At 30.2% G+C, this 26,183-nt stretch overlaps 10 protein-coding genes across 10 annotated transcripts; 5 read left to right on the top strand and 5 right to left on the bottom strand.

Moving 5' to 3' along the window:
• Nucleotides 1-464: 464 nt before the first annotated feature.
• KRE33 (ribosome biosynthesis protein KRE33) lies at nt 465-3,617 on the bottom strand (the record flags this gene model as incomplete). The annotated part of the gene is made up of 1 exon (XM_046077533.1): nt 465-3,617. The coding sequence occupies one exon, from the start codon at nt 3,615-3,617 to the stop codon at nt 465-467; it is 3,153 nt and encodes a 1,050-aa protein (XP_045935310.1).
• Nucleotides 3,618-4,648: 1,031 nt separating this feature from the next.
• On the top strand, nt 4,649-7,231 carry NDT80 (transcription factor NDT80; the record flags this gene model as incomplete). Its single annotated transcript, XM_046077532.1, has 1 exon — nt 4,649-7,231. One exon carries the CDS (start codon nt 4,649-4,651, stop codon nt 7,229-7,231), a length of 2,583 nt encoding a protein of 860 aa, XP_045935309.1.
• A 667-nt stretch (nt 7,232-7,898) lies between these two features.
• On the top strand, nt 7,899-8,450 carry FYV6 (Fyv6p; the record flags this gene model as incomplete). The annotated part of the gene is made up of 1 exon (XM_046077531.1): nt 7,899-8,450. The coding sequence occupies one exon, from the start codon at nt 7,899-7,901 to the stop codon at nt 8,448-8,450; it is 552 nt and encodes a 183-aa protein (XP_045935308.1).
• Nucleotides 8,451-8,560: 110 nt separating this feature from the next.
• Nucleotides 8,561-10,294, bottom strand: SCDLUD_002866 (NRAMP family metal ion transporter; the record flags this gene model as incomplete). Its single annotated transcript, XM_046077530.1, has 1 exon — nt 8,561-10,294. The coding sequence occupies one exon, from the start codon at nt 10,292-10,294 to the stop codon at nt 8,561-8,563; it is 1,734 nt and encodes a 577-aa protein (XP_045935307.1).
• A 3,839-nt stretch (nt 10,295-14,133) lies between these two features.
• On the bottom strand, nt 14,134-14,427 carry ANS1 (Ans1p; the record flags this gene model as incomplete). Its single annotated transcript, XM_046076647.1, has 1 exon — nt 14,134-14,427. The coding sequence occupies one exon, from the start codon at nt 14,425-14,427 to the stop codon at nt 14,134-14,136; it is 294 nt and encodes a 97-aa protein (XP_045935306.1).
• A 1,461-nt stretch (nt 14,428-15,888) lies between these two features.
• On the bottom strand, nt 15,889-16,752 carry SCDLUD_002864 (uncharacterized protein; the record flags this gene model as incomplete). Its single annotated transcript, XM_046077529.1, has 1 exon — nt 15,889-16,752. The coding sequence occupies one exon, from the start codon at nt 16,750-16,752 to the stop codon at nt 15,889-15,891; it is 864 nt and encodes a 287-aa protein (XP_045935305.1).
• A 1,420-nt stretch (nt 16,753-18,172) lies between these two features.
• Nucleotides 18,173-18,517, top strand: FPR1 (peptidylprolyl isomerase FPR1; the record flags this gene model as incomplete). The annotated part of the gene is made up of 1 exon (XM_046077528.1): nt 18,173-18,517. One exon carries the CDS (start codon nt 18,173-18,175, stop codon nt 18,515-18,517), a length of 345 nt encoding a protein of 114 aa, XP_045935304.1.
• A 210-nt stretch (nt 18,518-18,727) lies between these two features.
• SCDLUD_002862 (uncharacterized protein) lies at nt 18,728-22,021 on the bottom strand (the record flags this gene model as incomplete). The annotated part of the gene is made up of 1 exon (XM_046076646.1): nt 18,728-22,021. The coding sequence occupies one exon, from the start codon at nt 22,019-22,021 to the stop codon at nt 18,728-18,730; it is 3,294 nt and encodes a 1,097-aa protein (XP_045935303.1).
• Nucleotides 22,022-22,619: 598 nt separating this feature from the next.
• Nucleotides 22,620-24,047, top strand: NAM9 (mitochondrial 37S ribosomal protein uS4m; the record flags this gene model as incomplete). The annotated part of the gene is made up of 1 exon (XM_046077527.1): nt 22,620-24,047. One exon carries the CDS (start codon nt 22,620-22,622, stop codon nt 24,045-24,047), a length of 1,428 nt encoding a protein of 475 aa, XP_045935302.1.
• A 460-nt stretch (nt 24,048-24,507) lies between these two features.
• SRV2 (adenylate cyclase-binding protein) lies at nt 24,508-26,097 on the top strand (the record flags this gene model as incomplete). Its single annotated transcript, XM_046077526.1, has 1 exon — nt 24,508-26,097. One exon carries the CDS (start codon nt 24,508-24,510, stop codon nt 26,095-26,097), a length of 1,590 nt encoding a protein of 529 aa, XP_045935301.1.
• Nucleotides 26,098-26,183: the final 86 nt, after the last annotated feature.

Raw genomic sequence — 26,183 nt, 5'->3', positions numbered from 1 at the left:
TAGATGAGTTGTTCTTTTAGTTTGTTAGAAATTAATGTTGATATTTGATATAAGAAATATAAAAATATAGAAAATGAGATAAAACAGGAGAAGAACAAAAAAGTTTTTTTTTTTTTTTTTTTTTTAGAGGAAAAGAGAAAAGAGTAGAAATAAAAAAAATAAAAATAAAAAATATCGACTGGATGGTTTATTCTACATCCTTTTCTATGACTATTTTTTCATCTCAGTTAGGGAAAAAAGAAAATATATATATTATATTAATTATGTTATCCGAACAAAGATAAATCGGCAACACTTTCGGTATTAAATTTTAACAAAAAAATATAAATGCATATTAATTGTTTTTTTTATCATAATAATAATAATTTACACACGTTTCTAAAAGAACATCAATATACAATTAACTAAAAAAGAAACTATTTCAATACAATATTGAACAAATTAATCATGCTTCAAACTAGTGATTATTTTTTTTTGGGTTTCTTCGACTTTTTTAAAGACCCCATTTCTTCTTTATAAATATTCTCTGCAGTCCCAGAATTTCTCTTTTTAGTCCCAGATTTAACACTAACAACACCTTTGTTTTTAGCAGCTTTCTCCAAAGATTGCTTTTGACTTTTCCATTCATCGGTATCATCATTAATGGCATATTTCTTCAAATCTAATGAGTTAATTAACTCCTTTTGTCTGTCCTTCATGGCTTTAACGGCTTCAGACCCAGCTTCTTCCAATTCCACATCCATCTTGTCAAGAATCTCACCAGCATCAAAAGCTGTGATATCTTCTCCATTCATTTCCCTGATTTTATCTTCTTCCATCTTTGGTAATTCCTCCTCAATATGAGAACTTAACAATTGACGGAAATATAGGGAGAATTTTCTCATAATTTTAGCAAAGATTGCAATAACTTGGTTGGAAGGTAAATTCAATTCCTTTGTAACATCATCGATGCTCTTATGTTGCAAACCAACAGCTAATAGAATAGCACATTGAACGCTAGATAAGTTTATAGACTCACCCATCCTATTTGTAAAGAAAAGCAGTGACAAAGCCGGTAATAAATCTAAAATGACATGATAGTCTAAAAGATTGTTAGCATAACTATCTAACCTTTTCAAATCAAAAGGCGATAAAATTTTATCCAATTCTGTTTTAGTCATGGGTTCAACATGATAATCCTTGCCTTCTCCCCTCTTAGCACTTTGGATAACATTCAAAGCTTGAGACGCACTGAATTTCTTGAAATCATAAGATAATAAGGATAAAAACCTTTTGTGAAAATCTCTAGCAAATTCTGACAACCAGTTATCTTCTCTATTATCTAAGACTTTCAACATTACACATGTATGTTCACCAGTCAAATCGTTGGACGTTTGACGCAAGTAAACTGGAACAAATCTATTTCTTTTCCAGAATTTGTGTAAAGAATTAGTTAAACCATAAGAAACACCTAAATAATGTAGAAAGTGAGGTGGTTGTTCAGATAATTTCAACAATAATGGCGGCAAAGTGCTTGCATCTCTTAATTTAACGTCTTCCTTTAATAAATTGGTCCTACTCAAATCATAGTCATTGACCCTGTTTATATCATAATTCTTTGTTTTATTATGTTCATTTAAATCGGTAAATTTGCCCTCGAAATAATCACCCAACAATTCAATAGCTCTTGAACCATACCCCATGGAGGCATATTCTGGGTTAGTAGCGATTCTTACAACACGAGCACCACTTAGACTAGCAAAATCCTCATCTTGGAACTGTTGGGAAATTAACCATGGAATTAAGTCGCCACCAGCCCTTTGGCCTCTGGATAAAGAGTTTCTGACACTTTCTTTGGAAATTTCACCCTCTAAAGCTATCTGTACAACAACTAATGGGTCTGGTACCCTAGCTCCATCTTTGGGATCGATAGGTGGTAATAAAACAAACAATTGATGTGCTGGCGCGTCGCTCATCAATTGTAAGTCATTTGGTGAATTTTTGTAATGTGAAGCAACGTATAAAGACATCATCTTTTGCAAAAAATTTTCAGAAACTGGGTGATAAGAAAACAAAGTGTCCCTATTAACGATAAATAAATTACACTCAGAAGGATGTGGGGTACCTCTAGAAGCAAATCTGGCATTCTTGATCAACTGGACATCCAAACACAATAATTTATTCAGCCACTTTTCAACCAAATCACCTGGTGCGTATCTAATTGGTTCATCCAATGAAACCTCACGTAAAGTACGACCTCCTAAGTTGCTGTCTGTAGTCTTATGATTATCTCTGGAGACCAGTTCGGTCTGAGATTGTTCACGGCCTGTACTTTCAGATTGTTCACGCAACTGTTGGATCAATTTTAATGATAAAGATCTTCCTGTGCCTTCATAACCATTGATAGTAGAAGCCATAAAGACTAGGTATGGACCCAACAATTTTTTAACAATTGGCAATGGAATAGCTGCTGCTTCATCGATAACTACTAGTTCAGCTTGACCCAAAACATGTGAATCCTGTGGGATAATATATTGAATAGTTTGTCTATGTCCTCTCTTAACATCAACTCTCACAATGGCTTTATTAAATGCAGGGTTTGTGGATTGAATAATATCGTAATCAATGTGTTCTTGATAGCCTAATGCATCAAAACCCTTAAAAATAAATTCAAACAAAGTTTTCAAGTTTTCTGGAGACGGGGAAGTAACAAAAATATTAGAATAGCCATGTGCGATGGCAGCAGCTATGGAAATACCCAAAGCTGCAGATTTACCTCTACCTCTTCCAGCTGTTAATGCGACTGTGGAATTTAAATTTTTTTCGGAAATCGTGTCTATAAATGTTAAAATAGCTTGTGCTTGGTTAACTGTTCTTGATAACCCAACCAAGGATCCAGCCGGTTGCACATCTTCCAAAGATTCCTTTAAATTTTTCAATTCAGTCTGCTTTGGGGTTAATTCGTCGTCATCGGCTAAGGGTAAAGCCTTCACATGTTTACCACCAGAAATGGGCAAAACATTCAATTCATCGTCAACAACTAAACAATTTTCGTTAGAACCCAAAGATAATATAAATCTTTCGTTGAATCGAGCCACCACGTCATCGTGAGCTTCAGTTCTATAACGAGAATGTATATCCATGGTCATGGTGTATAGTTGTTTCAAGGATGACATAGATTTTAATAAAAGAACAATGATCCCACCACCTTCTACAGTTTCAATGGTCCTGGCTAATAAATTTGGAGTTAAGGCCTCAAAATCCTGTAAAATACACATACCATATGTATTACCCAAAATTTTCTCAGTTTCTTTGTAATACACGTATCTAATATTTTGATTAGAGATAAAAGCTTCAAAGGGGTCTTGATCATTAACCTCTCTAATACCTCTTTTAATTTCCTTTTTAATTTTGGCTTCTCTCTTTTTTCTGTGAGAGGTAAATCCTAGTAATTTTTTTTTATAGGCCCATAAAATGCTCTTGTTCATTTTTAAATCAGAACTCATCATTAAGTAATGTAAATTTGGTAATTGATTACGCGCTTTGTCACCAACAACGATGAATAAGCTTCTTTGTTTGGTTTGAGTACCATTTCTAATTAAAATTGGAATTCGAGAATCAATGGCTTTTTTCCCCATTTTTTTTTTTTTTTCTTTTTTTTTATCTTTTTCTGTCTTTTCCTTTGGTAGATTTTGATGTAGTTGTTTCCTTTATGATATGTAAAAGGCTTTTTTTTAACTACAAGAAAGGTAAAAGTATATATATTAAAGATTTAAAAAATTAAGTATTATTATATTTCGGTGTATCGATTTTTATTTGTTAGAAAGGGCATTCAGCCAGTTTTTTTCTATTGAGAAAAAAGAGGAAAAATAAAAGAAAAGAAAAGAAAAAATAAAAAAATAAAATAAAATAAAAAAAAAAGAAACGATAATAGTTTTTTTCTTTTTTCTTTTTCCTTTTTCCTTTTTCCTTTTTCCTTTTTCCTTTTCCGTAAGCTACAGGACTATGTAACATCGGACATTCGGGAAGGAGCATTTTTATCGTTGTTTTTATTATTATTATTATTATTATTTTTTTCACATTTACATTTAGATTTGTTTATGATGCTCTTTCTTTTCTTGTAATGGAAAAGTACTAAATTCAAAATCATTTTTGTGTCACTATCAAAAATAACATTATTACATATAAAGTTGTATTACAATGTAATAACAGTAATAGAAAGCTTTTGTTATTTAAACACACTCACACCCATATAATATTATAATAATTTCCTGTTTTATTTTATTCTATTTTATTTTGTCTGTTATTGCCGCCAATGTAAATAAAAAAAAAAAAAAAAGTAAAATAAGAACCACAAAAAAAAAAAAAAAATAAATTACAAAAACCTTAAACAAAAGAAACCCTACCACCAATCCATTTCTAATTACAACTCAAAAAACTTTTCTACATACATTGCTACGTGTGAGCTTTGATGTTTTGCTGTTGTTGATATTAATGGACCCATATTTGCAATAATATCAAGTCTGTGTCATATAGAAATACTAAAAGTTTCCTTTTTTTTTTTTTTTTTTTTTTTTTTACCCTTTTTTTTTCTTTTTTTTTTTTTTTGTTTTTTTTTTCTGAAGAAGAGCAAGTATTATCATTTAGAATACATAAAAGCACCATTCATATGAATAAAAATCCACTTATATATTTAAATAATTCGCCTGCAGCGACAACCCTTGAAAATATCAACAATATTATACAAAGTGAGTTTGTTTCTCGGGCAGAAGACGCAATCGACAAAAAAAATGAGATTTACTCGTGGAATCAAAAAAACACCTATGAGAATGAGTTAAATGGTATTAATGAGTCACAAATGAATGAACATCATAATGACAGTGATAATAACAATAATTCAAAAGCTGAACAACAAATAAGCAAAAATGTCATCACTAAATATAACGATGATGGTACTGTAAGCACATACTTTGATAAAAGGAAAATTAGAATAGCTCCAAGATCAACTCTCCAATTTAAAGTAGGGCCACCTTTTACACCATCTGAAATTTTAAATAAAGTTTATTTAAACGACACTGAGAAATGTATAACCCTGGAATTAATGCCAAGAATTGATAGAGGTTTTGATTTTATAGATAAAGAATGGATTGGTTACAAGAGAAACTATTTCACTTTGGTCAGTTGTTTTAAATTCCTAGAAATTGATGAAAATCAATTATTTTTTAATAATTTTACATTTAATTTAAACGATAACAATAATCGGCATCAAATAAAATATTTTGCCATACGTTTAATAGCAAGGTGTTATGAAGATAACTCTTTTATGACACTTGTTCAACATACAGCTAAAAGGGATAAAGGACCGCAGATAAACCCACAAATACACCCACTAATACCTTCAGAATTACCAAATCACCAAACCATTAGAGAAGCTTCCAATGTTAGAAACAAGATTAAAAAAAAAAAATACGACTCCACTTTTTATCTTCATCGAGATCAACTTGCTGCGAAAAAACTTAAAGGTATTCTTTCAACATATCCAGATGACGAAATTAAAAAAGTCGTTAGATATGAGAGGGTCCAATTTGCTTCTTCCATCGCTATCAAAAAGCCATCACAATCAAATATGCATTTTAAGCTCATAGTGGTCTTGGGTGGTGTAGTGGATGGTAACGTTATGAGCCAACTGGACAAAACTGGTAATGAGTGTTATGATGAGGAAAACAACACAACTTTTGTTCCGATATGTGTAAGAGAAACACCATCGTTAATTATAAGAGGTAGATCGCCATCTAATTATGCATCTTATAGACAAGAAAATAAAAATTCTACGGAAAAGAAGCCCGTGAGGGTAAAAGAGCAACATGTTAATAAAAAGGAACAGAAACTTAAAAAAAATAATAGTAATATTGGTGGAAATTATCAGGTTGAGAACTTAGTAAAGCCATTATTGGAAAAGAAAGATAAAATTATTGCTAAAAAAGTTGAAAATATTGATATTAATATGAATGCCAACAATCTCACTACTAATGATGCTAAATATGTCAAAAGTGATGAGATTAATAAAAAGTCCAAAAATAAAAAGTCATGTTCTTTCGACAAAAACAAAAAATCTTTGCCTACCAAAATTACTAATTTTGATCTATCCGATCCTCTGAACTATATGGATGAACACCTTATAATTAATATGGAAAACAATCAATATTTGGATCCAGAGTTATTCTATAGGGTATCCAAAAGAAACTCGAGGGTTATAACCAAAGATAACAATGAAAAGAAATCTAAAATTTCAACTGACAAAAAATTCAATATCATACAAAATATGATGGAAAAAAAATTAATGGAACTAAATTGCTTGGGAGAAAGTAACAAAGATGGGATAGAAAGTGATGTTGATATTGCAGATTTACAAATATATTTAGGTAATACTTGTAAAAAAGATAGTACCGGAGATGTTTCCTTAAATCCAAATGATGTTTTCCAAAAAGAATACATCCTGGAGGTAACTCGTGATAGTAGTAACAATTTCATAAACGGAATTACATGTACAAATAATATACAAAGGTCATTCAGTTATCCATTATCAATAAATCTGGTTAATCCAAAATATTGTGTCGATGAAAATACCCAAATTTTTTTTGACAGCGTCTCTAAAACAGAAACCTCCAAACTAAAAGTCAAGAAAAAACGCGGAAGAAAACCAAAGAACTGTCATGAGAAGGTAGCAGAAAATCAAGCTTCACTGTTGTTAACCATTAATAGCGATTTTAGCTCCGATGATCAGAAACTTGCAGAACTATTGTTGAAAGAAACACAAGAATTGATCCAATATTCCACAAACAATGAAAAAGAAGATTATTTTTCCATCATTGCGGAATCACCTATAAATTATGGTTCATCAGCATCATCATTATCACCAAAGTTGAGGAAAAGCGATGAAGATATCTATCTGGATATAGAGTGCCAATATCATTTCAAGGAATCATATTATGAGCATTATCAAGAGCATCAAAATTATGGTGAATGTAGCATACCGAGATCTGCAAATTTGTCGGTCTTGTCCACAGTGTCAGCATCTATCGCATCAATAAATCTCTCTAGGCCTGGAAGTTCATTGTTATCAAACAACAAAGAGGTTTTTTTTTCGAAAAAGAAAACATTAACAATGAATGATGAAGTGCTTAATAAAAAGCCATCGGATCTTTTGTTTGATGAGTCGATAGGAGAAATTAGTTTCTTCAACACACAATAAGTGATTGCTGTAGATTCATATAGTTAAATAAATATTTACATATATGAATACTTAATACAGGTATAATAAAGAGTAATTTATTTTTGTTTTGTTTTGTTTTGTTTTTTTCTTAAAAAGAAAAGGCACTACTAAGACTTCTTAGATGTGTATAAAAAAAATGTTAGGACAATTCTTTGTCTGGATTGTTATCTGGAGTCAAGCTGTTTGCTTTACTGAGACACCTTTATTAGATTATTTGCTCATTATTACAAGGATTTGCATGTTAATTTGTTTTTAGGGTGGCTAATCATATATATATATATATATATATATAGATATGATAGTAAAGTTTGTTCTTCTTGTTTGATTTTGATATATATTTAATTATTCTATTCATTATTTTCCTCATTTCTATATAAGTTAAATTAATAATTACATAGGTAAAATGGATTACACGATGGGCGTGTGCCCTGACAAAAAAATAAATGAAAAATCTAAGTTAGCCCAATCACTACGTACGGCTAAAAATATTAAAAAAAAAAAAAAAACTACTGTAAAAAAACTCTTGACTTTTATATCGTTAGCGTCCCTTCCTTTTCTGCAAAATGTACTATTTTTTTTTTAAACAACTTTCTTGTTTCTACACATCATTAAGCCTTAAAAAAGATAAAGCATATTTTAATACAAAATGAGCACCAATAAATTTAATAGCGGTGATACTAAGGAGTATTCTTTATCTCCTTCAGAATCTCTTTCAGAAAACCATCAAAAGATCGCAGAAAATCTAAGCGCTGTAACATTTGTTAATGAAGGTAATTCTAATCTTACAGAGCAAAAGGAAATTGAAAGATTAAAAAAGAATTTTTTTGAGCAAAAAGCTAACTTACAGAGGAAGAATACTTTGGAATACCAATTAAGACAAAGTGCCATATCCAAAAATAGAGATTTTAAAAAAAAGCTCCGTGAAAAAAATAGTTTCAATAGGATAAGCCGCAAAGAAAATGATTATTATTACAAGTTGAAACGAAATGAGTTGAATAAGTTAAAAGAGATAGATTCGCAGGTTAAAGAGTTAGAAAGACTACAACGTTTGAAAAATCAAGCAAGTCAACTGCCCAATGACAATATTGAAGATCAACTTACTGAGATAACGGATGATACAAAAATTGTAAAAGATAAGCGGCAAGTAATTAATATTCAAAAGAAGAAGAAGAAAACGAAAAAAATCATTAAAATTTAAAAAAAACATTAAAAAACATTAAAAAGGGCATTTTTAAAGGCGTGGATATATATATGTATATTAAATTATTATTATTATTATTATTATTACTTACTGTTATAATAATTGGTTTAACCTAGATCACCGTGAGATAATCCCAATTGAACAATCATATAAATATTTAAAAATGATATGAAAATCCAAATGGCGAATCCAATAATTGTGGTTATCCAGTTATTAGCCATATTCCAATATTCTTCTTTGCCCTCTTCACCTGAAGAATCTTTGGTACCGCTACTAATTTTTACTCTCATTATTGATTTTTTGCAAGTAAAGAAAATCAATGGAGCGGTCAAAAAGGGTAACAAAATTGATAATATCACTTGTGATGCATTTAATGCTTCATTTAAAGCAGATCTCCCGATACATAACGTAATAACTAAACATGGTATAATAGCAATAGAACGTGTAACAATTCTCCTTTTCCAAGGTTTCATCTTCCAATTTAAATGACCCTCGCTCACAATTTGGCCAGCCATCGTACAAACAATACCAGATGATTGTCCGCTAAACAATAAGGCAAGCATAAAGATCTTACCTGTTGCAGGAGAAATTGTTGAACATAATAAGTCATAAATTGAGTACAAATCAGCTTCTGCAGCGGAGCTACTATTGTATAAAGTAGATCCTGATAAAATTAATATAGCACTATTAACAAATAAGGCAAATGTGAAAAGAGTTAAAACTAATTCAATGATGGAGTATCTTAAACAGTATTTAATGGCTGCCTTGGTTGGTCTATAACTTAGGTATTTGGCGTCTTTAATACTTTCGCTGGATCTGGATTTCTTTGTTTCGTCATCTGTTCCAGAAGTTGAATCTACTTCCCCGTCCTTTTCTTCGTCAGGCTCAACAGAGTAATTCCCCTTCCTAACGTCATATTCTAATAATCTTGGTTGAACTAAAGCGGAACCCAAAAACAAAGAATGTGGCATAACAGTGGCACCTAAAATACCCACAGCCTGAATAATACCGTTATTTTCAAACATTTGACGGGATGGAACATAGCCTCTTAAAACTTTTCTTACGTTGTTTTGAGGTGTTTTAGGTAATAAAGCCAAGTTGATAATGAAACAAATGAAAACGGTGAAAACTAAAAGTGCCACTGCATATTCAAATAAACGGATCAATTTTGCACTGCAACAACTGGGCTTATAAGCAATTAAAACAAATAATACGTCAACTAACGTAATGACTACCCCTGCCGGCAAGGGAATGTGCATTAAAACATTTAAAGCAACGGTGGTACCTATAACTTCTGCTACATCAGTAGCAATAATTGCAACTTCAGCGAAAAAATAATAAAGATGATTCAACCATGGGGGTAAAAACTCCTTGCATGCTCTGCTTAAATCCAAACCTGTAACACTGCCTAACTTTATACATAAAGTCTGAAAAAAAATACCAAAAAAAATGGAAACTAAAATAACAAATAATAAAGAAAACTCATTTGTGGCACCTGCAGAAGTTGCCGTTGCATAATTACCTGGATCCATATAAGCAACACTAACCATCAACCCTGGCCCGACAAACTTAAGATATTTGAAAAAATTACGCCTTGCGATATACCAGAAACTCTTTGACTTGGAAACACTTTTACGATCATTGTAGTCTTCATCGTTATCGCTAAAATCGGAAGCAGCAGTGGAAGAAGGTGCTATCTGTTCGGAAATAATAGGTGCTTTTGCTTTATTCTCAATAGGCAAATCTCGTTTTTGTTCTTCGGTTGTTATATATTCGATGACCACATCACCTGTGGTAACACAGGATAAAGAAGAATCTTGATCTGTGTCCCTGACTCGCATGTTGTATGGTTAGTATGGTTTCCGTTATATTAAAAGGAATCAAAGAAAAAATATACCCGCGTAATGATCACAAGTTTGCTTACTCTATTGTTGACATCAATGTATAAGAGACTGTGAAACCGTACTAACCTAATGATAAAAGGTGATAAAACCAAGCTAAAAAAAGACAAAAAAAAACATTATTCCATTTTTTATCATCAGGTCACTCTTCATTTATATAATTGAGCTTTTACATTTTGTTTTCAATATTTCCTGAATGTATTATTATACTTATAATATCTTGTGTGCGCTGACATTTCTTTTTTTTTTTTTTTTTTTTTTTTTTTTCCTCTTTATCTCTTCTAGTACAAAAGTACCTGTCATATACGAGGGAAAGTACAGAAACTGAGAGGGGAGGGGAAATGCAGGACAATACAAAAAAAAAAAAAAAAAAAAAGAGAATGTTTAACGAGGCCTGATTAGACACGTATTGCCAGCAACATTAAGAAAGTTAGGTTAGGAATATAAGCTACTGTGACAATAGGAAAAAAAGAAAAAAAGAAAAAAAAAAAAAATTAATAAAATTTGCACCCCCAGTTCTATATTTATATTACTCTTGTAAATCATTATTGTTTTAACTATAAAGCATCAAGAAAAAAAAAAAGATCATATTCTTACTGTTAACTTAATTAGAAAAGTAATTTAAAAAAAAATATAATTTGCTCTTTTGTTATTATAAAGATCTAGAAGGGGAAAAAAACCTTCGTTTAAATCAAAAATTTTGCTCAGTGCGGGATATTTACTAATTATAAATGACTTTTCATTTTTTTTTCCTACTGATAGCATTAAACATATACAAGAAGCTTATGAAAGTAAAGTAAATATTATCTAAACGATTTTTTTTTTTTTTTTGAAATTTTGTTCCCTTTGTTTTTATTTTCTAACTACCTTTTTTTTTTTTTTTTTTTTTTTGTTTCTTTCTCGATTGTTAATTTTTTTTTTTTTTTTTTTTTAAAAAAAAAGTAAATTTATAAGTTCCTGATATGCATACTATAATCCGACGTGTACTCATAAATTTACGTAGTTTAATTTTACGAGTATCAGGAAGATGCGTAGAATTATTAGATCTGACAGTAACTTTTTTCCTTGGCAAGCATTTTATTAAACAACCGTAATTTTTGTGATAATTTGACGGAATACGTAGCTGATTTTGTGGAAAAGTAAAAAAAAAAGAAACGTGCAAATTTAAATTACTAGATGACATTTCTATATAGTGTCTTTTTTTTTTTAGATTAGGGTTAAGCTATAAGCTTTTCGTTCTAGCCTTTGAAAAACAGTTAAAATAGAGCAAGTTAAAAAGAAACTTATTATTAAGCTCGATGCTAAAGGTGATACTTGAAAAACCTAAAAAGATTTAACCGAATAATAATTATTAAAACATTGTAAATGTAAAACAAGAGTAGACCTTAGTTACCTAGTATCTAAATAATAAAAGCAATGATGAAGTGGAAATGTACATGCGTGCCCCCTAATAATCATTATAATTTATTTATTCCGTGAAACCCCCACGTTAATAGCCTCCAAAATACTGGATTTAAAGTGCTAATTATTAAAAAAAAAATAGATCAAATAGTAGATTATTTTAAGATAGTAACTGCTTATAGATGAGATATCTGCATGTTAGTTATTATGCGCAAATAAAGATAGGAAAAGAAAAAGCGCACATACATAAATGAGTATGTAATTATCCGTTTAAAAAACATATTAAAAATAAGAAGCTCATCGTTAAAGGTTTGTGCTACCTCTAAAGTAGTTTATAACTGAATTTCAGAAGGTGTATTAATAGTATTAACATAGGTTTCATCTCCATAAAAATAATTAATCAAAAAAAAAAAAAAAAAAAAAAAAAAAAAAAAAAAAAAAAGAAAAAATTTTTCTTCTCTTCTTCTTTCAAGCCAAGAAATAATTGTCTTTACTGCCATCACTGATATCTTCTTAATGCTATTGCAGATAGTTATAACTTTGTTATTAATGGAAAAAATAGAGTCAACAGAAAAGGGAATTGTGAGGCTATTATCATTGCTCAAAGTATAGAAAGTGCTTATTATGTATTGTATACAAATTCTGAACTTATCTCTCAAAAACTGGTAATTTAACCTTTTTTTTTTTAGAAGGTTGATCATTGATTATGTTACTTGTATATTCTATTTTCAACATCTGGTTTCTTTATGTTCCACCTAACAATCAAGCCAAAAGGGAATTTCTAAGTAAGAAAACAGTACATGAAAGGTATTTGACTACTTGAAGTTTAATAGTAGCTGGGAACTTTAAAAACGTTTTAGATTAATAAAAACCACTATATTTCCTCATTACAGACATATTTATAGATGTAAAATAAACAGAGATACCAGCAATAAAGTGGTAAAAACACTTTTTTTTCAAACATATGTATTTTTGTTGTATTGGAAACATCTATAAAAATGCTATTATTTTTCTATATTAGTTTAATAAAAGGTGGTTTAGGATACCATGGCATATTTACTTAGTGTTAGAATTTAAAGGTTTGTAAAATATTTTAAACAAGTTAGTATCGACAACGTTTCTCATAAATTATCAAGCATATTCCTTGTAATTGAAATTATCCTTTCACTAGTTAATATTAATAACAAAGTCCTCGAATGTTATAATAAATGTCTTGTTGATCATTGTTTACTTAGTTGGGTTATTGTATGTTGAAACAAGGTGGCCTTTTCTAAAGGGGTCATAAAAAGATCTTTGTTGCAGGTAGTAATCCAACGCAGTTAAAAATTAAAGTTGGGTAATTTTCATTAATTAGTAACGTTACCGATTTTCGCTATGCAAGTTCGACATACTTTTGTTGTACCTTTTAAAGGGATAATTCACTGGTTTTTTAGTGTTATTAGCAAGATGTGAAGGAATTTTAAAGCCGTGTTTCAAGTCACCACGATTAACAATTACTTTGCTGAACGCTCTACCTGTGTATCTATAGCTTTGGAATGTATTTTATTGAAAACACCCACAGGCAATAAGAATGGGGTTTTTCTTTTGATTTAAAAAGTCAAGATTCTAATCTCCTCGTGACGTTAATTAAAAATAGTAAAGGTTTTCCTGTGCATAAAGTATTATCGCACGCTGGCTTTTTTTAAAAGCAATTACAAATTCAAGTGGCGTTTAAAAGTATTGATACTGCGTAATCATCGCTTGTATTAGCCCGAGTACCAGCGATATTATTAGAATTAACAGTAGCGTTTCACAATTCTTCTGGCGGTGCAGTTTCAGTGCTGATGATGGAAGTTTCTAGTTTTAAGTATCTTTTCTTTGACAGTGCGGTTTTAAAGCTAAAAGCAAACCAGGGTGTTTACTTTTACTTGTTTTATAGCAACATTACTTTTTATTCATAAATTGTAGCTCTACAATTTTTTTTTGTACAACCGGATCGGATGGTGATTGAACGATCTAGCTCGACAACAGCAAAAGGTAGTCCTAAACTTAAAAATATTTGACGCTTTCCCAAACCAATGAGAAAAAGAGTTTACAGCCAGTTGAATCATACTAAGTTCAACTCTAAACAAGTAAAAGTATATTTCTTAATGAAAATTTTTTTAAAATAAAAAAAAAACTAGTCTCTTATATATTTAAAAAAATTATATTAAAAAAAAAAAAAAAAAAAAAAATTCCTTTTCAAATCAAAAAAGAAAATGCTCCATTTTTGAAAATAAGCCTTCATTAAAAAATTTCCTAACTTTAAAAAAAATTATTCTCTTTAACAAAAGAAAATCCCTATGAAATCTATAAATGTAATTTTAATTATAAAAAAAATATTCTAATTAAAAAACATTCTAGATCAACAAAGCACCGGCAACGGCAGCAACACCAGCAATAGCACCACCGACCTTAATGTTAGCAGCACCGTTGGTGGTTTGGGTAACAATAGCAGCAGTGGTGGTTTCAGCGGCGGTAGTGGTTTCAGCAGCAGTGGTGGTTTCAGCAGCGGTGGTAGTTTCAGCAGCAGTGGCGGTTGAAACAGTGGTAGCTTGGACTTGACCGTCAGTAATTTGAGAGACGGCAGCAACATCGCTGGCAGAAACAGCAGCGGCGAAAACAGAGATAGCAGCAACAGTGGAGAACTTCATTTTTATTTTTTTGATTTAATTTGGATGGTTGTATTTAGCGAATGTATTAGACTTAGTAATTAAGCTTAAATTTTTTGGTTTTTATAGTTTTTTACATTAAAATTAAATAATGATAGGTGAAATAAAAACTCGAAATAAGTAAAAGAATTAGAAAAGATTTTAAATTTGTAATCTGTTAATGTAGCTCCTTATATATTATTAAATTTCAATTTTATTTTTTTTTTTATTTTTTTTTTTGATTTTATTTCTGTCTTTTTCTTTTCTCCTAATCTTGTATAATTGCTTGTTTATTTTTTTTTTTTTTTTTTTTTACTTATGCTAAACTTTGTTGAAATAGTTAAATCTTTATTAATATTGGTGTATTAAGTACTATTATTACTGTTGTTGTTGTTGTTATTGTCTAATCGAACATTATTTACATTCTACAGAATTAAGCGTAGTCAGTTTGAATTCTAGATTTTTGAATCTTTGTCGGGACTCCTTTTGAAAAAAAAAAAAAAAGAAAATAAAACAACCTAAAACAGTTTACAAACTCGCCACCGTTCAGTCGTACTACCGTCGAAAATGTATATTGTTTATATGCGTACATCTGCGCGTTAGATGAATATATTTTTCGCGTTTGTTTTGTTTTGTTTTTGTTTTGTTTTGTTTTTTTTTTGTTTTAGTTGTTGATAAAAAAAAAAAAAAAAAAAAATGTGACGCATCTTTTTTTTATTTAACTATTAGAAAATAAATTGCGGAGTTTACAATATGCATTCATTTTTCCAGTGGGAGGTTTTTTATCAAAATATTAACAACAAACAAACACATAGTCCATTAAATAGGAAGTAAGCAGTTATTCGTAACAAATGATAAAGTGCATCAACCACGTCTAGAATCATAAAATGAAGCAAAAAAAAAATATTAATTTTTCTTGAAAAACCTACGGAAAATAAAAATAGAAACACTTACCAGCACAAGGCCTAGATTTAAATAATCTATTATTTAAAGAAACGGGGTAGTACACTTCGCCTGTGGACAAATAGAGCATTGTATGTAAGAACTTAGCCATGTAAGTTATTAAGTTATAACATTTGAAAATAATAAGGGTTCAAACTGCTATATTTGTCTATTTGTTGACGTGGTTTTTTTTTTTTCAAATGTACTATTTTTAGCACAATATTCATATCTAATAATTGCAGTTTATTTCTTTTTTACTTACAGTTATCCACTGGTTATATATATCTCATATTGTGTGTAGTCAAACTAATCAAACATATCGACCGCTACTGTCCGAGGGGGGGGGAAAAAAAAAAAAATTGCTTTTCTTCTACATATATTCAATTTAATAAAAAATAATAAATAAAATAAAAAATAAAATAAAAAATATATAAAACAGATTTACATAAACGAACTGAAATAATAAAGCAGCAAATGCTATTATTAGAAGTCAAAAAAATATAGTTTCTGGAATCTTTCTTTCTAAGCAAAAGCCAAACTAATCAAGACTATAATCATAGATAATCCACCGTTACCCTTTAATCCAGCAGCATTACCTTCAGATGGAACAAAGCTACTTGGAATGTAAGTAGTGCTGTTATTAATAATACCTATAGTTGCTTGAATTTGGCCATCACTTATCTGGGAAACTAATTCAGCGGTAATAACAGATGTAATTGTGCCAGTGTTATATGTTTCTGGGGCCGAAGTTGTAACAGTTTGAACGCTTTCAGTAGTAATTGTTTCAGTGTTGTATGTTTCTGGGGCCGAAGTCGTAATAGTTTGAGCAGTTTCGGTAGTAATTGTGGTAGCTGGTGCTTGAATTTGGCCGTCACTAATTTGAGAAACTTCTTGTCTCTTAATCAAAGTGGAAAATGTTGGTTGTACGACATTAGGGGTAGCAATACAAGGAACTGCTTTGGCACCGAACGTAATGGAATCTTCGTTGCCAGAGGAATACGCAGAAACTTTAAAACCATGACCAGTTGGAATGGCAGAAAGGCCATCTTTACCATTGTAACTTAAGTACCCTAAATCATCAATAGTAAATTTAGAAGCCCGTTCTTCAACTAAGGTTAGGGCAATTGAGCCATCGTCTTTAATAAATGCATATTCATCGTCGTTAATTACTAGCTCGGATTTATCATTGATATAAGCAACAATTTTACTACTTGGCAAAGATGTAATGGTAAAAACACCATTCAACAAAGTGATTGGGGCATATTGAATTGGAGATCCAGATCTAATGGCAATCAACTCAAATTTTTCAGAGTTAGCAAAAACCGTGGTGGAGAAAAAAAAAATTAAAGCAATTAAAATTTGAATAAAAGTAAAAAATGTTTTCATCTTGTTTATAGTAATAAAATTTTTATGTTTGCTTTTGTAATTCTAAATTCCGACTTTTCGTTCGCTTGTTTTTGTTTTTATGTATCTTTTTAACACTTAATAAACGAATATAAACAAAATTAAAAAAGGTATTATTCAGAACTAGCAATTCAAAAACGAACCAAAAACAAAATAAAAATAAAAAAAAAAAAAAGTGGAAATAACCAAAATATTATCTGTTTAAATATGTTTTTTTAGTTTCAACTTTTAAAAGGAAGAAGCAGAAAATAAAACAAAAAAAGGAATACTATAGAGCAATAAACTTTTTTCTTGCTGGTAATAAATTAACTTCTGTTACTAGTATGCAATTAACTAACATCAAGCAATTTGATTTGAAAAGCCTCTATTTGTGGTTGACTTTTTGTTAAAAACAACAATTAAAAAACAAATAAAAGTATATACACATATCCCTTTAAAAAACAGTTAATTAACCGGGCTAATTTTTTTTAATTATTGTCATTTTTTCGAATTTTTTATCAGAAATAAAAATTGCTTTCAATTATATCGATATTATTACCAATTAATTAGGCAAAAAAAAGTATATACGCATCAATAATGTCCAATCTTTTGACACTATAGGATTAAATGAAAATAATTTCAAAAAAAATATTTTAAGGGTTAATTGACATATTAAATAATTTTTTTATTCACTTTGAAAAAAAAAAAAAAATAAAAAATTTAGCCATTGTTATTTTGATTTCAATTTTTTAGAAATAAAATCAATATTAAAGCTCATCTCTCCCTTAAAAGTTTGAATTGAAAAAAAAAAAAAAAGTCAACCACAAAAGCTTAAGTTTTTTTTTTTATACTCAACAGGAGTTCCTTGTATCAATATCACGTTAATTTCCAAAAGTTTAATAGTTTAAAGTTTGTCATCAGCTGAGAAGAATAAGATTATAACTTTTAATGTCTTGCATTGCTGCCACGGCTTTCACCTTAATTAAGATTTTAATATTTTTATCACATGCTGGCAACTCTTTTTTCCGTACTAAATGATTTTATTTATATTTATATTTGTTTTTGTTGGAGAAAAACGTATAAACCTTTTCCTTTTTTTTTTGTTACAGTTTTTACTATTGCAATATTTTTTAAGTAAATTAAAAAAAAAAAAATAAACAACAAAACTATTTTGTTCGCCCAGAGTTTTTTTCTATCTTTTTCCATTTTTTCTTCTTTTTCCATTTTTTCTTCTTTTTCCATTTTTTCTTCTTCTTCTTTTTCTTCTTCTTTTTTCCCTATTACTCCCTCCTCGACCCTTACACTTTCCATTAACTCAACTCTATGTAAATTCTTATCTTATTTTTTTTTCTTTTTCTTTTTATAATTTAACTAAACAAGAACACCATAGATCACTACATTTATTACATATCAAAAAATCGCAATGTCTGAAATTATTGAAGGTAACGTTAGAATCGATAGATTGTCTCCAGGTGATAACAAAACTTTTCCAAAGAAAGGTGATTTGGTTACTATCCACTATACCGGTACTTTGGAAAACGGTCAAAAATTTGATTCTTCCTTAGATAGAGGTTCTCCATTCCAATGTAACATTGGTGTCAATCAAGTTATTAAGGGCTGGGATGCTGCTATTCCAAAATTATCTGTGGGCGAAAAGGCAAGATTAGTAATTCCAGGACCATATGCTTACGGCCCAAGAGGTTTCCCAGGCTTGATTCCACCAAATGCCACTTTAATTTTTGATGTCGAATTATTGAAGGTTAACTAAACTCCGGAAGGTTCACACTTTATTTTTGTTTAATTATTTTGACCCCTTTTTTTGTGCTTATTTACAGTACTGTTTTCAAGTACCAAAGTTTAGCAAAAAAAAAAAAAAAAAAAAAAAATTTTTTTACAATTTATTATTTAATATTTTAAAGTTAATTATTAAATTTCATTCTATTACTATATACTATTTTTGCAAAAAAAATTGTATTTTTTATTTCCTTTTCCTCAATCTTCTACCTATCGGTTCTGTATCTACTGTTGCAGTGGTATTATTTAAAGTAACGTTATCTTTAATAGCTGTAAACTCATTATTATTCTTGATTCCAGGAGAATCATCGTTAGCAACACTTTTCTCATTCTTTTTATTAGCGATATTATCACTACTATTGGTAATGGATTTATTATTAGGCGAAAGGTTATCTATCTTTGTTTTACCATTCCTCAAAGATCTGCTCTTTTTGACAATATTGGTCACTTCCTTGTTTTTTTTGCTATTAGTAGCTTCGTTATTATCATTTTTGTTATCACCACCTTCACTATTAGCACGGTTGTCATTATCATTATCACTATTCTTATTGTTACTATCTTCATCCTTAAGAATCCTAGTTTGTTTTGAAATACGTTCTTCTTCAATGTTATCACTCCCTTCACGAATTCTTTTTCGTATTCTCGCAGATTTCCTTGTCACTGCCTTTGGTATATTTTCATTTTTGAAACTATTACTATTATAATTATCAATCGTATTTCTTTTCTTAAATTTTTCTTCCTCGTTCCTTTCTATCTCTTTTTCTCCCTTTCCGGTGTCTCCGTTATCATTTTCCTGTTTTTGATTCATTTCTTCCTTTCTGATATTATCATCATCGGTAAGCGTTGCTTTGCCGACAACTATCGTCTTTCCAGAGCTTGTCCTCTTATTTTCCCCTTCACCGTTCAAAATCTTTGTGATTGGTTTCCGTCTGTTCCTTGCTGACAAAATATTTTCCTGTTGTCCATCTCTTTGATAAACTATACTTTCAATATCCTCTTTGATCTTAAGTTTACTTCTAGTCCTAGATTCAATTGGCGCATCTTCAATTATAGTAGACTTTTCAATAGTAACACGATTTTCCTTTGTGTTTTTGAACTCATTTTGTTTTACTTCTTCTTCCTCCTTAGTCTCAATTAATTTTCTTTTGCCTTTGTTGCCTTTTTTTCTCGGTTTAATAACCTTGGTCTTATCTTGCTGTTTTTGGACCATTTTTATTTTATCATTATCTTTGAGACTGTAATTACGTGTGTATTGATCTTTATCTTTTGTAGTAGGTACTATAGCTTCCTCTTTTATTTCTCCCTTTTCTGCCCCCATTTTATTTCCATTTTCAGTATCAAACATTTTGGCAGTTATTTCTTTATCAATCTGATTATCGGTATGACCAACTGGTTCTGTATGTTTATCTTTTCCATCTTCCTCCTTATTTCCAAAAACATGGTTTATATCGTCAGATTGCGTTGTACCCTTTGTATCTAATTTCCCCTCATGTTCATCTAAGGATTCCAATATACCAACTTGTACCTTAACATGTTCATCCTTTTCAACGTCAACTTCATCATCTACTTGTGATAATTTACTTTCATTGTCTTCATCTTCTTCATTGACAAGTCCAGCTTCGTCCATATTTTCTTCTTGCGCTATAGTAGTCGGCTTGTCGGTTATATTCTCATTATTATTCGTGGCTTCTGTCATTTGGTAACTTTCACTTGTACTAATTGTATCTTTTTTTTGTTCATTAACTTTATTGGCTACGTTTTTTCCATAGGATTCAATGTTAGCGTTGATTTTTGGCAATTCTAGTTGTCCCTCATCATATTTGTTCCCATCACTTTTAGCCCCCACGTTTTCCTCAATTATATCGTTATTAATTTGTACAACATTCGCTATAGTTTTATCTTTTAAAGTGCCAGTAGTTGTTTTTGATTTCCCCTCTTGTTCAACGTTATTGCTATCTACAACACTGATCACCCCTTGGCTGACATCTGGTATAGCCTCTATATTCTGTATAAGTTGTCCTCCAATACCAATATCTACCTTTACCGCCAAATCCCTACCATGCTCTTCTTTATTAGGTATATCCTTTTGAAATTTGGTTGCCTCTTTTGTTTTCTCTATCATTTTGTTTTGTTCATATGTTTCCTTCTTTTCTTCACTTCTTTCCTTTTTCTGTTCTTTTGCAACATAATATTTTTCATTCTTTTCTTCACTAGATGTATATTTTTTTATTGAATTGTCTTTATCTAATTCACTTTTATTATCAATATCGATACCACCATTATCGTTATCATTATTTTCTTTTATTATTTTTAAACTATTTCCCCCTGGATTGTTCTTAGCACTAGTATCATTATGCATACCATCTTCAAAAACCGCAGCTACTTCAGTATCATTTGTTTTTTTCACTGTTGCTGGTATTGTTTTTGATGATGAAACAACAGCAGGTAGGGGTTGTAGGTGTGGCTTTCTTTTTTCCGTTTGTTCTTTTGTGACTTTGCCATTATCAGCATTTAAAGTTAAGTTCAACGACTCCATCATTGGTCTAGGGTTATCAGAAATATTTTTTAAATCTCTACTGTTAGTATTAGTGTTGCTATTATCGTCCTCATCACCTTTCTCAATAACAATCCTAGTATTACGACCAAATCTATTTGTAGCCTTTTGATCATATTGATAATTATCTTTTGAAGATTTAGAGCCACTAATATTGATTTTAGTAACTGGTCTTGATTTGCCTTTAGTCGATTTCACTTGACTTTTTGTGGCTTTGGTTGATATAATGGTAGTATCACTAGGATTAAGATTAGGACTAATGTTTTTATTAAGCGTATTAATACTGGTGACATCTGTGTCTGTATTCATTGTCTTATTAGGAACAGAATTTTGAGTAAAATTATTTTTTTCAATACCTGCTGTGGCAGTCAATGGAGGTTGAAGATTGGTGCCAATATCATTACTTTTACCGATACTGTCATTATTATCACCTACATTCGTCACAATAGTGTTAGAAGTCCTTGATGAGGAGACGTAATCATTATCAACATTGGTAATGTTTTTTCCTTCGCTGGAATCAAATTCATTTCCCTTACATGTATTAGGAACTAAAGTTTCTAATATCTGTTCTTTATCTTCATATCTATCGGTAGCAGGAATAGTGTCAATAACCTCATCTTTACTTTGTTCTTTTACATCAATTCTATAATTGAAGTCTTCTAAAGTCAAAACATCTTTACTATTATTATCAAAAATTTCCTTTAGATATTCTACTATATTTTCTTTTGTGTATTCTACAGTCTCACAATTATTTACATCGAGTACTTTACTAATAAATAATATCCTATTCAACGTGTTTTTATCATTCATATCATGTAATATATCATTAGCATGTTTTTTTATACCATCCTTATTGATATATTTAAGTAATATTCTATTAAACCTTATTTTATCGTAGATATTCCATTTGAAAGGCTTAGTCATTTTTTTCTTTAATTTTTTTTTCCCAATCTACGATGACAGTTTATTGAAATATATAGGCCATGTGTGACAATCACTTAATTGGCTTTTTTTCGTTTCCTATAAAAATGATTACAGTTTCGACTTATATTTTATGATTTTTTTTTTTTTTTTTATTTTTATTGAAAGGGAAAAAAAAAAAAGATTAATATTATATAGACATATATATATACTTTCCGAGGAACTAAATAATTTCTAACACGGACTACAACGGATTGCGGATATAATATATATGTATATTTTTTTTTTTTATTCATTTTAATTTAATTCCTTTTTATTATATTTTCATTTTCATTTTCATTTTCATTTTCATTTTCATTTTTTTTTTTTTTTTTCAATTTTTCTTTTTCTTTCATGTACAATTTTTCAACATTTCAACTACCTTTTAACACTTAAGCTTTCTTCAAAGCACAAAGTTTTGTTACTCCTTAATAAAACCACTTGTAATATATTTTACTCTCTACATTTTCTTTTCATTAAAAAAAAGAAAAAAAAAAAAAAGAAAAAAAAAAAAATAACCAGTTGCTCCTCATTTTTATCTATTAACAGCAGCCCATATATAATGCCTAGAAAAGCAACTTTACTAAAATCACTATCAAGAGGCCGTATCCGTGCCTCTTTCAATAAATGGAATTTATTTAATTTATACAAAAAGGGTCAAGTTGACTTTAAGGGTAAAACTTTGTACCAACAGAAATGGACTGCTAAACAAGAAACAAGGGCTTATCACGGCGAATACTTAACTGAAAGTAGATGGTTAGCAAGTTTTAATCCCAAATTGGACAGTGTTGCCCAATTGGATGCATCTTTAAAGAAAGGTGGCCAAGATGAGTTGGATCCTACACCATATTTAATGCAAACCTATGCTTCTTTAGAAAAAAGATTAGATTTTGCTGTTTTTAGAAGTATGTTTGCTTCTTCTGTTAGACAAGCCCGCCAATTTATTTTACATGGTAACACCTTTGTTAATGGTATTAAAATTAAACATCCAGGATATATTTTAAAACCAGGTGACGTTTTCCATGTAAAGCCTGAAAAAGTCTTACAAGCGTTAGGTGCTAAAAAGCCAAGTTTGGAAAATAGTTTGAAAATCGATAAAATCCAAGTTGAAAAATGGAACCATTATGTTACTAAACTACAAGAAAACCCTCGAGAAGAATGGGAAAAGAAAATGGAATTTTATTCTGGTTTGGAGAATCATGATCCAAAAAAAACCATTTTTTTAGAATTGGTTGAGAAATATAATCAAGATTTGGAGACAAGAGTTATAAAAGAACGTAAAACTGCTAATGAAGAGACTATTTTAAATAAAATTTTAACTTGCTACATTAAAGCTACACCTGAAAAAAAAGAGATTTTGAAGAGTGAAGATTTTATGCCATATTTTTTTGATAACAAGGATTTAAGTATCATGGCTGTTAAAATATACCAACAAATCTTAGGCTCAGCCAAAATTTTAGATACCTTAAAAAAAAACGAAGAGGAATCAAATGTAGCCAAAATTTTATTCAAGTCAGAAGAAGAAATTGATAAAAAAAATATCAGGGAAATAAAGACTTTGTGCCAAGAGCTCAAACCAACATATTTTGATGCTTTGGAAAATTATTTCAAAATTAACAAGGCTAGTTCTAAGACTGGTTTACCATATGATCCAGTATGGGCATCTAGTTTAAATAAACTAGAACCAATTGTTCCAGCAGACTTAGTGGAGGACGAAAAGAAAGCTATTTCTTTAATTCAGTTACCATGGCAATCTGGCCCATATGGCCGCGCTGATCCAAAAAAACCATATTTCACACCATGGACACCAAGACCATTTTTGGCTCCTTTTGCTGTTTTACCGCACCACATCGAAATTTCCTTTAAAACTTGCCACGCTATCTATTTGAGAGATCCAGTTGCCCGTCCAGGCCATTCAGAAGTCATTTCTCCATATGCCTTACCTGTTCACGAGCGTGCCTACATGTATTATAATAGAAAAGGTAAATAGGGAGTTTTACAAACAAATGAATATTTGTCTCTCTAGTTTTGCTTTCTCTTTTACTAGTGATATCTATGATACTATTATTAATTTCTTTATTTACAATTGTATATAGTTTTGTTTTGCTTAGTTTTAGAAACATAGATAATTAATTTGGAACAATTTTTTATTCGTGCTTATAAAAAAATTAAATGGTAAAAAGGTATGTAATCGTATGAGATGACAATGCTGAAAAATATATATATGTATATGTATATTTTTTTTTTTTTCTTCTAAAAAAAAAAAAGGGGGGGTCGTAAAACTGTGAGCGAAAAAATAAAAATAAAAAAAATTTTATAAAACCTTTTACTATCTTTTGTAGCCTTTTTTATTTACTTTTTCCTAAAATAACAAGGAAAAAAAAAAAAAAAAAACCAATCGAATTGGTCCAAATAACTTATAAAATCTTTTATTTGTATAAATTATTAGCATGACAGAAAAAAATAAAGATTATAACATTCAGGGTTATAACTTATCTAAGTTGTTAAAAAGATTAGAAGATGCTACTAGTCGTTTAGAGGATGTTACTATTTACCAAGAAGGTTACTTGTTGGATAAATATGGTCTTACTGTCAACAATAGTGGTACTATTTCTGAAAAACAAGCAACAACTAGTAACACCTCAAAACCATCTGCAACTGATGGGGAAGCAATCAACAAATCTCCAGTTGTAGCTCCAATAGTAGAAGAAGAACATAAATCAATTATTGCCTACAAAGAGTTTTTATCAAAGTATGTTGACCCATTTGTTGAACTATCTGGTAAAATTGATCCAATTGTTAAAGAGCAAGCTGCTTTGTTTGCTGCTGCATTTAATGAACAATTGACTTTTTTGAAGGCCGCTGTTGTTTCTACCAAACCTAATTTTGAATCTGCAGAGTTTGCAGAATCATTAAAACCAATAAACCGCAAGGTTATGGACATTATAGAATTAAAAGATAAAAATCGCCAAAGCAAATATTCAGCTTATTTAAATAGTGTCGCTGAAGGCTGTCCTTTATTCAGCTGGATTACTGTCGGTACGCCAATGGCTGTTATAAATGATTTTAAGGAAGCTGCCCAGTTTTGGACCAACCGTGTTTTGAAAGAATATAAAGAAACTGATCCAAACTCTGCTGAGTGGGTTAAAACATTTTTAAAGATATTTGATGAATTTAAAAGCTATATAAAAGAATATCATACCACTGGCCCTTGTTGGAAAACTAGTGGTGGTATCCCATTCGCTGAGGCACTATCCAAATACTCTTCTCCTTCCGTTTCTGCTGCTGCTGCTGCCGCACCACCACCACCATCACCACCACCACCACCGGCTTCTGTGTTTGAAGCTAAACCCCCATCCATGACACAAACTAACAACGGTTCTGGCAATATGAATGCTGTTTTTGCTGAATTAAACAAGGGTGAATCAATTACAAGCTCTTTGAAGAAAGTTGATAAATCCAAACCAAGCTCAAAAGCGGCTCCTTCAGTATCATCATCATCATCACTTTCATCTGCGCCAAAGAAGCCAGTTAAACCAGCTAATTTGAGCACCAAAAAGCCCCCAAGAAAAGAATTAATAGGTAACAAGTGGTTTATTGAACACTATGATAACAATATTGCTGAACCGCTTGTAATTGAAGGTAGATTGGATGAATCTATTTTTATTGGTAATTGTAATAAAACTTTGATCCAAGTTACTGGTAAAGTAAATGCAATTACTGTTAATCAATCCACCGATTTGAATTTGATTTTGGATAACAGTATTTCCGGGGTTGAATTCATCAAGGTTAATAAATTTGGTCTTCAAGTCAATGGTTCATGTCCTCAAATAACTGTTGATAAATGTGACGTTGGTAATATTTATTTAAGTAAAGAGTCCATGGATGCTGATTTATATGCTTCATGTTCCACTTCTTTAAACATTAATGTTCCTGTTGGAGAAGATGGTGATTTTGTCGAATATCCTGTTCCTGAACAATTAAAACATAGATTTGTGGATGGTAAGTTACAATCAACCGTTTTTGAACATGCTGGCTAGGTTAAAAATTAGTACTAATTGTTATTATTAGTTAAGCTTCAAAATAGCATATATTTGATTTATTTCATAAATAAAAATATACATAA

This window comes from Saccharomycodes ludwigii, chromosome III, assembly GCF_020623625.1.
Source record: "Saccharomycodes ludwigii strain NBRC 1722 chromosome III, whole genome shotgun sequence".
NCBI lineage: Eukaryota > Fungi > Ascomycota > Saccharomycetes > Saccharomycodales > Saccharomycodaceae > Saccharomycodes > Saccharomycodes ludwigii.
This window is presented reverse-complemented; position numbering and strand designations above follow the sequence as displayed.